The sequence below is a fragment of the Corella eumyota genome, chromosome 5 (assembly GCF_963082875.1).
Source record: "Corella eumyota chromosome 5, kaCorEumy4.1, whole genome shotgun sequence".
Classification (NCBI taxonomy): domain Eukaryota; kingdom Metazoa; phylum Chordata; class Ascidiacea; order Phlebobranchia; family Corellidae; genus Corella; species Corella eumyota.
The window spans coordinates 15,059,998-15,072,454 of record NC_137494.1 but is presented as its reverse complement, the minus strand read 5'-3'; the positions used below and the strand labels follow the sequence as shown (position 1 = coordinate 15,072,454).

Below are 12,457 nucleotides of genomic sequence, written 5' to 3'. Positions count from 1 at the left end.
TTCATTTAAAAAATATAAAAAAAATATGATTTTCAAAATCGGCAAATTTAAAATAAACTTTTTAATACGAACAGCAATTAATACCAAAAAGATTTTAACTTTCGGTTAATATCAGGACTTTAAAAATTGCTTATGCCCTAACTTTTCATTGTTAATTAAATATTTTGATACCATATTGCAGGCTAGTCAACTTAGCAATTGTTAGATTTACAATTATCAAGAAAGCGCTGACATAGAAGCAGTGGGAATTAAACCCAAGACCTTATGTAGTCAAGCTTTAAATCATTACCGAATGCTTGAAAATGATAGAAATGATTAATATTATTATTTATAACATCATTTAACATGGAACTTCTTGCATTTAAAAGGTTTAAAATTGTTGGTAGTATATCAAGAATGTTTATCATTATTAACTATGACATCACTACTTATGACATCATCACCTTTGACATCACTGTTATGACATCACCACTCAATCATCCCTCCAAGTCACTTCAACTTCATCAGTTCGAAACCTTTGCGTACACCAAGAATCTTCCAACAGAGTTTGCTTGTCAATTAAATTAAACCCAGATCTGAACATTTCCCAACCTGCCTGGGCTATCATTGCCCCGTTGTCAATACAAAACCTCATATCAGTGGCATACAACTTTGCCCCTCTCTCCTGGGTCATAACTTCCATCATTTCCTGAAGTCGCAAGTTACAACCCACCCCTCCTACTATTAAAACTTCTTCAGACCCACAATGTGACATCGCTCGTTCGGTAATTTCAACCAGCATAGCAAAGAGGGTTTCTTGTAGAGAATAACATAAATCTTCAGGTGAATATTCGTGTTTTTTGCTCCGAACTAAATCCTCAATAAACGAAAGAATCCCTGAAAACGACACGTCCATACCTTTTACTGTATAGGGTAGTGCGATATACTTGCTCCCTTTCTTAGCAGTTTGTTCGATATTAAACCCAGGACTTGGGTCATTTGAAATGTGAAGAATTCTCGCAAAGCGATCGAGACAGTTACCGACAGCAATATCAATCGTTTCACCAAATATTCGATACCTGTTCTCAGAATAAGCTATCACCTGAGTATTACCCCCAGACACATACAACACAGTTGGGTTATGTGACCCCGTAATCAACCTTCCCATTTCTATATGGGCAATACAATGGTTAACCCCAATTAAAGGTTTATTCCATATTTGTGCCAGAGTCCTTGCTACCACTGCTACTGACACTAAAGGAGCTCCCATCCCAGGACCTTTAGTGTACGCAATACAATCAATATCCTTGTAAGTTAACTTTGCTTCGTCCAGAGCTTGTTTAAGAATCGTTAGAATCCATTTTCGATGATGTTCTGCTGTTTCGCGCGGTAAAAACCCCTCGCCAGGCGGTGTGACGTAGGTATGCCGTGGATTCGATAACACCTCCCCGTCTCTAATTATCCCGATCCCTAATTTATTAGCACTCCCTTCAAATCCTATCACAGTCAACGTCATAGTTTGTGATTAAATAACTTTATTAAAAAAATACAAAGTTGTTAAAAACGCAAACATGATGTAAGACGGGAAATCCCCTAAAAATCTCAGTTATTTTTTTAAATTTATCCTCAAAGTTTATACTCAAGCATTATTTCAACCAATACAAAACTGATGACGAAATTGAATCTATATTACATGTTTAATTTTATAAAAACTAAATCTAAACTAATTTATTAAAATTAAGCATGAAAAGGTTACGTAAAACTTCGCGTAATTTCATTTTACGTACACTTAAATGGGAAGGAGAAAACTCATATAACGTAAACGCGTAGCTTTTTATCATTGACGTAAAAAAGACCTTAACATACAATAACATTAGTTACCTCGTCCTAGTGGCAGTGATGGAATATCAAAGATTATAATTGCTGCTAATTATGTGTTGGCTCAGCAGGAGTTTATAATACACATGAGGTCGTGGGTTCAATCCCCACTGATCTCATGCTGTAGCGCCCTTGAGTAAGGCGCTATAAACGGGACAAACTGCTGCTGAGCCAGCACTTAATCAGCAGCAAGGTTATCAGGCAATTATAATCTATAATATTCCAAACTGCCACAGGCAACTCGAGACTGGGTCGGGGTAACTGATGTTACGCTATGTTAAAGTCGCGCATTCGACTTTCCCACATCAGGAATAAAGATATATACAAAAAAAAATGTTTAAAGCGCCAACTGAATATTTGTTGGCAGGTACCGACAAGCTTTTAATATATACAATGAGGCTCAGATGGCTGAAAGGAACGAGAATAAACGATTATATTCAGTCTACGGAACTCTCTTAAACAACATTGGTGCGTTGTTCGACCGCTAATTACAAAAGAAAGAAGCAGTTTCGAATTACACCAATAACAACCCGAGCATTGAAACAGAGAGGTAACTAGGGAAACGATATCGCTATATTGTAAGGACGGTGCCTTGGTGATGAATTCATTTTTGTTCGTGACAATCCAACGAAAAGCTAGCATCTGGTAATACTAAGCATATTTTTAAAGTTTTAACAAACTGCAAAATGGCGAATAACGATATTCAACCGATTAATGTTCAAGTTAACGTTCATAAACAAGATAACAGAGAGATAGGAATGCAAGTAGAACATGCAGGTTAGTTTAAACTTAACTTAATTTGTGTAAGCAACATTTAAAACTTAAAATAAATATTTAACAATATTGTTGCAGACCAAGTTATCCACTATACAGTTCCACAAGAAAATGCAAGAAATGCGGGTAATATTGGGGCAGACAATGTGACTGATTCGCAAACAACTGAGGCAGAATTATCGTCGTCTATGTCACATTTAAGCACAACTCCAACCCAACCAAAACAACAAAATGGTAAGTTACCCAGATATAAAAATAGATTTACAAAGTTTTCAGTTTTAAATACACCAACATTTAATAAAAAACAAATATAAAAAAACTATGAAAAATAGTGCGACTCAAGCTGACCGGCAGCGTGGTGTAGTGGTAAGAACGCTTGCTACACCACATATGGGTTCAATCCCCACTGACCTCATGGTGTAGCGCCCTTGAGTAAGGCGTTTTAACCGGTCTTACTAAAATACGCCCGGGAGGCCCGGGGTATGCGAGGGAAGCCCGGGGTGAGTCCAAGAGCTTCGGTGGTATTTATTTAAGTCCCATGGTGTTTATATGAGGCCCGGGCTATTAATATAAGTCCAGATCGGTTTATACGAGTTTTTATGAGGCCCAAGAGTGTTTAAATAAGGCCCGAGGTTTTTATACAAATTTTTATGGGGCCCAGGGTGTTAAAAAGTGGCGCTGGGTATTTTATACAAGGCCCGAGGCGTTTTATCAAGTTTATATAAGGTACGGGGTGTTTATATGAGGCCCGGGGTGTTTATATGGGGCTCGAGGTGTTTTATACGAGTTTAAATGAGTCGCGGGTTGTTTTATACAAGTTTATTTGAGGCCCGGGGTGTATATATGAGGCCCGGGGTATTTGTATGAGGCCCAAATGAGGCCTAGCGTTTTTAAATAAGGCCCGGGGTGTTTAAATAAATCCAGGGGTGTTTAAATAAAGCCCGGGGTGTTTAAATAAGTCCCGAGGTGTTTAAATAAGGCTTGGTGTGTTTTATACGAGTTTTTATGAGGCTCGGGGTGTTTATATGAGGCCCGGGATGTTTATATGAAGCCCGGGGTGTATATATGAGGCCCGGGGTATTTGTATGAGGCCCAAATGAAACCTAGTGTGTTTAAACAAGGCCCAGGGTGTTTAAATAAGGCCCGGGGTGTTTAATTGAGGCCCGGGGTGTTTAAATAAGGCTTGGTGTGTTTTATACGAGTTTTTATGATGCCCGGGGTGTATATATGAGGCCCGGGGTGTATATATGAAGCCCGGGGTGTATATATGAGGCCCGGGGTATTTGTATGAGGCCCAAATGAGGCCTAGTGTGTTTAAATAAGGCCCGGGGTGTTTAAATAAAGCCCGAGGTGTTTAAATAAGGCCAGGGTGTTCAAATGATTCCCGGGGTGTTTTATACGAATTTTTATGAAGCCCGGGGTGTTAAAATAAGGGCAGGGATGTTTTATACGAATTTTTATGAGGCCCGGGGTGTTTAAATGAGTCCCGAGGTGTTTTATACGAATTTTTATGAGTCCCGGGGTGTTTAAATGAGGCCCGGGGTGTTTTATAAGAATTTTCATGAGTCCCGGGGTGTTTAAATGAGGCCCGGGGTGTTTAAATAAGGCTTGGGGTGTTTTATACGAGTTTTTATGATGCTCTGGCGTGTTTATATGAGGCCCGGGGTGTTTGAATAAAGCCCGGGGTATTTTATACGAGTTTATATAATCCCCAGGGTGTTTTATATGAGTTTATATGAGGCCCGGGTTGTTTTATCGAGTCTATTTAGGCCCAAGGTTGACATGGCGGCCGGGGTTTTAAAATAAGGCCCGGTGTTTTATATAAGTTTATATAAAGGCCGCGTTTATATAAGGCTCTAGTTGTTTGTTTTAACATCGAAAAAAATTTCAATTTTCAATTTTTTTTGAATTAAATCGACCATCGAATTTTTTTTGGTCAACAAAACTTTATGCATAAAATATATAGGCTATTAAAAGCAACAAATTACCATATTTTCAATATTGTATTAAAAAAAACACAGAAAAAGAGTTAAACAATAGACCTGAAAAAAACTATTTTGGCAAGATTGTCGTTTTTCCGTTGCCACAACATTTTTGTGTCGTTTTTTTTTCTTCTTGTAACGTGTTCTGATTAAATCTCGCAATAATACAAACCTTATATGGCACACTTTAAATGTAAAAACTACAATTCTACTTTTAATTAGCTGATAATTTTATTACGTGATTTATACATGTGTTATTTGTCCAATTTCAGAATTTGACTGTAAATTTGATTTGCAAGCCTTTAAGTTGTGCCAATAATATTAGCGATATATCACAGACATTTTGGAATCTTATTAAGATTTTTAAGTTTTTTTTACAAATAGTGCAATACTTTGTGTTATAGGATGCTTTTTTTTATAAAACAGGCCTCATATTAACACATCGGGCTTTATATAAAAACCCCGGGCCCCATATAAACACCCCGGGCACCATATAAACACCCCGGGCCTCATATATACACCCAGGGTCTTATATAATCTAAAATAAATTACTAAAATTAAGCATGAAAAGTTGCGTAAAACTTCACGTAATTTCAGTTTACGTACACTTAAATGGGAAGGAGAAAACTCATATAACGTAAACGCGTAGCTTTTTATCATTGACGTAAAAAAGACCTTAACATACAATAACATTAGTTACCTCGTCCTAGTGGCAGTGATGGAATATTAAAGATTATAATTACTGCTGATTAAGTGTTGGCTCAGCAGGAGTTTATATTGCACATGAGGTCGTGGGTTCAATCCCCGCTTATCTAATGCTGTAGCGCCCTTGAGTAAGGCGCAATAAACGGGGCGAACTCCTGCTGAGCCAGCACTTAATCAGCAGCATAATTATCAGGCAATTGTAATCTATAATATCCCAAACTGCCACAGGCACCCCGAGACTGGGTCGGAGTAACTTATGTTACTCTATGTTTAAGTCGCGCATTCGACTTTTCCACATCGAGAATAAAGATATAGACGAATAAAAATGTTAAATGCGCCAACTGAGTAATTGTTGGCAGGTACCGACAAGTTTTCTATATAAACAATAAGGCTCAGATGGGTAAAAAAGAACAAGAATAAACGATAATACTTAGGTCATGGAACTCTCTTAAACAACATTGGTGCGTGGTTCGACCGCTAATTTCAAAAGGAGGAAGCGGTTTCGAATTACACCAATAACAACCCTAGCATTGAAACAGAGGGGTAACTAGGGAAACGATATTGCTATATTGTAAGGCCGGCGCCTTGGTGATGAATTCATTTTTGTTCGTGACAATCCAACGAAAAGCTAGCATCTAGTAATACTAAGCATATTTTTAAAGTTTTAACAATCTTCAAAAATGGCAGATAACGACTTTCCATCGATTAATGTCAACGTACATGTCCATACCCATGATAACAGAGAGATAGGAATGCAAGTAGAACATGCAGGTAACTTTAAACTTTAACTTAATTTGTGTAAGCAACATTTAAAACTTAAAATAAATATTTAACAATATTGTTGCAGACCAAGTTATCCACTATACAATTCCACAAAAAAATGCAAGAAATGAAGAAAATGCGGGTAATGTTGGAGCAGACAACGTGACCGATTCGCAAACAACTGAGGCAGAATTATCGTCGTCTGTGTCACATTTAAGCACAACTGCAACCCAACCAAAACAACAAATTGGTAAGTTACCCCGATATAAAAATAAATTTACAAAGTTTTTAGTTTTAAATGCATTAACATTTAATAAAAAAACAAATATAAAAAAACTATGAAAAAAATGCAACTCAAATTCTTGATTTTCACTCTAATTACTTTCAATATCTCCTTACACTAATAGGTTTTTATAACTTATTGGAAAGTGTGTATTATTTTATTCCATCGAAAACATTAGGCTGAATTAAAAATGGGGTAGCAATAATGTGAAAAAAACTAAACAACTTTTGATCTAATGTCACATTACGCCTATTTTTTACCTTATGACAGTCTAAGTTAGCTCGCTAGCTCTACCGTGCGGATGTTAAATATTTGTTTTTTTAGGTGGATCTATCACGTCTCAAGAATTATTAGAAATCATCGACCACGAAGGTAAGTTTTATTGCTTAAAAAACTTTAAAAAATATCAACTTAACAAAGTCCCCTACATAACAAAAAAATAACCCAAATTTTAATCAAATAAACGTAACAAGTCAGTTGTAATTCCGGTAGCGTGAACCGGCAGCGTGGTGTAGTGATAAGAACTCTTGCTAGACTACCATGAGGTCGTGGGTTCAATCCCCACTGATCTCAAGCTGTAGCGCCCTTGAGTAAGGCGCTATAAACGGTATAAACTCCTGCTGAGCCAGCACTTAATCAGCAGCATAATTACCGGGCAATTATAGTCTCTATAATATCCCAAACTGCCACAGGCAACTCGAGACTGGGTCGGAGTAACTGATGTTACTCTATGTTTAAGTCGCGCATTCGACTTTCCCACATCGAGGATAAAGATATATATACAAAAAAAAAAAATTCCATTATGACGCAATATATCATTTTTTTAAAATGGCAACCTTGTACGGTTGCAAACTTTCAATTTTTACAAATTCTAAGCCAATAATTTGCCAAAAAACTAATAACAATTTCATAATATTTAATTCTGTTAGAAAATGTTCACAAATTACAAAATGAAAATAATTTTGACGCCATTTTATCTGCAAAAATGAAGCATTCTAAATACGACCCAGAAATACAAAACATCTCAAATCTTATACTTTCCTATGTTGCTTGTTTAAAAACCAAAAAGTATTATCGCGTTGCTCAGATCAGAGACAAAATAACTTTAATAATTCGAAACAAAACTAAGCTAACTGCATCAGAAGTCGACTCTGTAGCTAATGATCTTCGTACCCAGAAGAAATACCTGAAGTCCATTCTATTTAACTCGATCGCATTTTCCTTATTCGAGGATAATAACGACCCGGACATATATGTTAAGATTATGAGGTGGTGTGTTCGTGGAATTATTGTTTCAGTTCAAGAAATGTTAAAGGAAGATCAAAACATGAAAAGTGTTGTACAGGATCACGTGATCCCACTCATACATGAACTTAAATCGAGAGTGGAAAACTTACCTGGAGTAAATGCGGAACTGAAAGTAGTTAAACTGAGTGAATGTTTGTTAAGTATCGGATATTGCGAACAGTTGGCAGATATCGACAACTTTCAAACAAATACAGAGGGGCTCAGATTGATAAATACGATCGAGAATAAACAAAAATATCAAGTTTACGGACATCTCTTAAACAACATTGGTGGGTGGTATAAACGCAATTCTCGATACAGCGAAGCAGTTTCCAAGTTCACCGAGGCAATCGAAGCTTACAAACAAGCTACTGATTGGCCAAATGATGAACAAAAACAAAGAAATATCAAGAATGCTGAAAATGGATTGAGAATCTGCAAAGAAAAATTAAGCAAAAAATAAATTAAGCAAAAAATAAAATTCCATTTAAATACAAAACCCAGCAAATTCAACAAATCAGTTATTTTAAATAAAAAACGCCAAATTATTTTAAATTTGTTACAAATCATGGTCCATACAAGTACAATACTAAAACCAAGTTTAACATATTGTTAAAAATCTTTTTGTTTAAATATTGTTTTGTTGTACATAACCATTAAATATAATTGCTTGTTTAATTATGGTTTTAAAATATGAATTTATGTTGTTTTGATATCCATTAATATTTAGTGATTATTGCTTGCGTGTAGTTATGCTTGAATAAATTTGAAAAATAAACTTTGTCCTCAATTGTTACCATCAAGAGTTAAACATTATTTAAAATTAAATTTAACAAAATCAAAATATAACTTAAGACAAATAAAAACTCGTTCTTATAAGAACTAAACTTTGTAACCTTATTCAACTTAACCTGTACCAAGATAAAGTTGAAATTTATAAAGTTTTGAAATTCATTTTAATCAAGAAACTAAGATATCCTCCAATATATTAAAAACAAATGTTAATATCACACAAACATATAACAATAGCCATTAACATGTTAATGGTTACAACATATAAATATTGCACATACTGTTTAATAATTTAATATTATTCACCAAAAAATAATTTAAGTTGATTAAATTTAGCCTTTTCTATATAGTTTAAGCTTACATGTAATACACACGACAAGCTTGCGCTGCGTTACGTAACTTAACGAGTTCTAGGGATTAACAAATACAAAATGTCTAACAAAAGTATACCGCTTACGAAATCTTGCGTAAATTTCGCTTCAGCCACAAAACTTTACAAAATCTTACGTAACTTACGTAAACTTTCGTACGTGTGAACGACTCTGTTCATTTTAAATGGTTGCGAAATCTTACGTTACGTTGCGTACGTCGTTTAAAGGGGCCTTTAGTGTAAATAATAAGTTTTTTCCTACCTTATTAGCAAATCTAATACAAAGCATCAAATGCTCTTTAAGAAATCCATTATTATTTACTTAAACTTGTACTTAATAACAAGCAAGCTAGATTACGCAAATAAAAAACTATATTAGAGCCAGAATATTGTTGTGATACTTAAGACTACTATTATAACTAATTTGATATTATAAGAACATTTCTACATTAAAATATATATACTGTCTCCTTTTACATTTAATTTCTATCTGTATCTTAAAAGCCAAGAAAATTTTACATACCTATAATGTTAGCCTAGCATAAACAGCCAAGTTAAAAACGCTTACAAAACGTTTGCCTAAATTGGTTACACAACTCACGTTTAACATAGGCTTAAATATACTTGCCCGTAGAGCCATTTCTAGAACTCAACACAAAAAGGTATAAAATAACACAGCAATTTTAAATAAAAGTATAATGAACTTTCTATTAAATGGTTTGTTTATATGAAAATAATTTATTAAAATTAAGCATAAAAAGTGTCTTTAAAATCACGAAATACGATTTATTTATGAACTTAAATCGAGCGTAGAAAACTTACCTGGAGTAAACGCCGAATTTCAACTAAATATAGGGTTCAAGTTTTATCGGGTATTGCGAGAGGTGATATTGACAACTTTTAAATAACTACGCAAAAGCTAAAATTGATGAATACGATCGAGAATAAAAGAAAATTTTTAGTCTGTGGTTTTAACTCCTTACAACATTGGTGCGTTGGTTGACCGCATAACACAAAAGAAAGAACTAAAGGGTAACTAGGTAAATATTAATGCTATAGTATAAGACTGGCGCCTTAGCGATAAAATTATTTTTATTCCTGATAAAGCAACGAAAAGTTAGCATCTAGTAATACTAAGCATATCTTTAAAGTTTTAACAATCTTCAAAATGGCGGATAACGACGTTCCACCGATTAATGTTAACGTGCATGTTCATAGACATGATAACAGAGAGATAGGAATGCAAGTAGAGCATGCAGGTAACTTTAAAACTTTAACCTAATTTGTGTAAGCAACATTTAAAACTTAAAATAAATATTTAACTTTGCAGACCAAGTTACCCAAAATGTCGTCCTTCAAGAAAATGCAAGAAATGAAGAAAATGCGGGTAAAATTGGAGCAGATAACGTGACCGATTCGCAAACAACTGAGGCAGAATTATCGTCGTCTATGTCACATTTAAGCACAACTGCAACCCAACCAAAACAACAAATTGGTAAGTTACCCCGATATAAAAATAAATTTACAAAGTTTTTAGTTATAAATACACTAACATTCAATAAAAAAACAAATATAAAAAAACTGTAAAAAATGCGACTCAAATTCTTGATTTTCACTCTAATTACTTTTAATATCTCCTTACACTAATAGGTTTTTATAACTTATTAAAGAGTGTATTATTTTATTCTATCGAAAACATTAGGCTAAAATAAAAATAGTGTAGCAATAATGCGAAAAAAAAAACTAGACAACTTTTGATCTAATGTCACATTACCTATCACCAATTTTTTTACCTTATGACAGCCAAAATTAGCTCACTAGCTCTCCCATGCGGATGTTAAATATTTTGTTTTTTAGGTGGATCTATCATGTCTCAAGAATTATTAGAAATCATCGACCACGAAAGTAAGTTTTGTTGCTTAAAAAACTTTAAAAAATATCAACTTAACAAAGTCCCCTACATAACAAAAAAATAACCCAAATTTTAATCACATAAACGTAACAAGTCAGTTGTAATTCCGGTAGCGTGAACCGGCAGCGTGGTAGTGATAAGAACTCTTGCTACACTACCATGAGGTCGTAGGTTCAATCCCCACTGATCTCAAGCTGTAGCGCCCTTGAGTAAGGTGCTATAAACAGTATAAACTCCTGCTGAGCCAGCACTTAATCAGCAGCATAATTACCGGGCAATTATAGTCTCTATAATATCCCAAACTGCCACAGGCAACTCGAGACTGGGTCGGAGTAACTGATGTTACTCTATGTTTAAGTCGCGCATTCGACTTTCCCACATCGAGGATAAAGATATATATACAAAAAAAAAAAAAATTCCATTATGACGCAAAATATCATTTTTTCAAAATGGCAACCTTGTACGGTTGCAAACTTTTTATTTTTACAAATTCTAAGCCAATAATTTGCCAAAAAACTAATAACAAATTTATAATATTTAATTCTGTTAGAAAATGTTTGCAAATTACAAAATGAAAATAATTTCGACGCCATTTTATCTGCAACAATGAAGCATTCTGAATACGACCCAGAAATACAAAACATCTCAAATCTTATACTTTCCTATGTTGCTTGTTTAAAAACCAAAAAGTATTATCGCGTTGCTCAGATCAGAGACAAAATAACTTTAATAATTCAAAACAAAACTAAGCTAACTGCATCACAAGTTAAATCTGTAGCTAATGATCTTGGTACCCAGAAGAAATACCTGAAGTCCATTCTATTTAACTCGATCACATTTTCCTTTTTCGAGGATAATAACGACCCGGACAATGATGTTGAGATTATGAGGTGGTGTGTTGGTGGAATAAGTTTTTCAGTTCAAGAAATGTTAAAGGAAGATCAAAACATGAAAAGTGTTGTACAGCATCACGTGATCCCACTCATGCATGAACTTAAATCGAGAGTGGAAAACTTACCTGGAGTAAACGCCGAACTAAAAGTAGTTCAACTGAGTAAATGTTTGTTAAATATCGGATATTGCGAGGAGTTGGCAGATATCGACAACTTTCAAACAAATACAGAGGGGCTCAGATTGATGAATACAATCGAGAATAAACAAAAATATAAAGTTTACGGGGATCTCTTAAACAACATTGGTTGGTGGTATAAACGCAATTCTCGATACAGCGAAGCGGTTTCTAAATACACCGAGGCAATCGAAGCTTACAAACAAGCTACTGATTGGAAAAATGATGGCGAAAAACAAAGAGGTATCAATTTATCTGAAAATAATTTGAGAATCTGCAAAGAAGAATCAAGCAAATAAAATTCCATTTAAATACAAAACCCAGCAAAATTCAACAAATCAGTTATTTTAAAACAACGCCAAATTATTTTAAATTTGTTACAAATCATGGTCCATACACGTACAATACTAAAACCAAGTTTAACATATTGTTAAACATCTTTTTGTTTAAATATCGTTTTGTTGTACATAATCATTAAATATAATTGCTTGTTTAATTATTGTTTTAAAATATGAATTTATGTTGTTTTTATATCCACTAATATTTAGTGATTATTGCTTGCGCGTAGTTATGCTTGAATAAATTTAAAAAATAAACTTTGTCCTCAATTGTTACAATCAAGAGTTAAACATTATCCAAAATTAAATTTAACAAAATCAAAATA

The 12,457-nt window shown here is 34.3% G+C and overlaps 2 protein-coding genes across 2 annotated transcripts; one reads left to right on the top strand and one right to left on the bottom strand.

Moving 5' to 3' along the window:
* LOC145753717 (tRNA N6-adenosine threonylcarbamoyltransferase-like) lies at positions 1-1,517 on the bottom strand. Its single transcript, XM_082570145.1, has one exon. It carries the CDS (start codon positions 1,493-1,495, stop codon positions 473-475), a length of 1,023 nt encoding a protein of 340 aa, XP_082426271.1. The 5' UTR covers positions 1,496-1,517; the 3' UTR covers positions 1-472.
* An 879-nt stretch (positions 1,518-2,396) lies between these two features.
* LOC145752660 (uncharacterized) lies at positions 2,397-8,394 on the top strand. Its single transcript, XM_082568966.1, has 6 exons — positions 2,397-2,634; positions 2,710-2,865; positions 6,006-6,089; positions 6,166-6,330; positions 6,688-6,735; positions 7,293-8,394. Exons 1-6 carry the CDS (start codon positions 2,544-2,546, stop codon positions 8,111-8,113), a joined length of 1,365 nt encoding a protein of 454 aa, XP_082425092.1. The 5' UTR covers positions 2,397-2,543; the 3' UTR covers positions 8,114-8,394.
* Positions 8,395-12,457: the final 4,063 nt, after the last annotated feature.

Coding starts and splice junctions, on each gene's coding strand:
- LOC145753717 (XM_082570145.1), bottom strand. CDS start 1,495: ATGACGTTGACTGTGATAGGATTTGAAGGGAGTGCTAATAAATTAGGG.
- LOC145752660 (XM_082568966.1), top strand. CDS start 2,544: ATGGCGAATAACGATATTCAACCGATTAATGTTCAAGTTAACGTTCAT. Junction 2,635..2,709: donor AATGCAAGTAGAACATGCAG/GTTAGTTTAAAC, acceptor ATATTGTTGCAG/ACCAAGTTATCCACTATACA. Junction 2,866..6,005: donor CCAACCAAAACAACAAAATG/GTAAGTTACCCA, acceptor CAAAAATGGCAG/ATAACGACTTTCCATCGATT.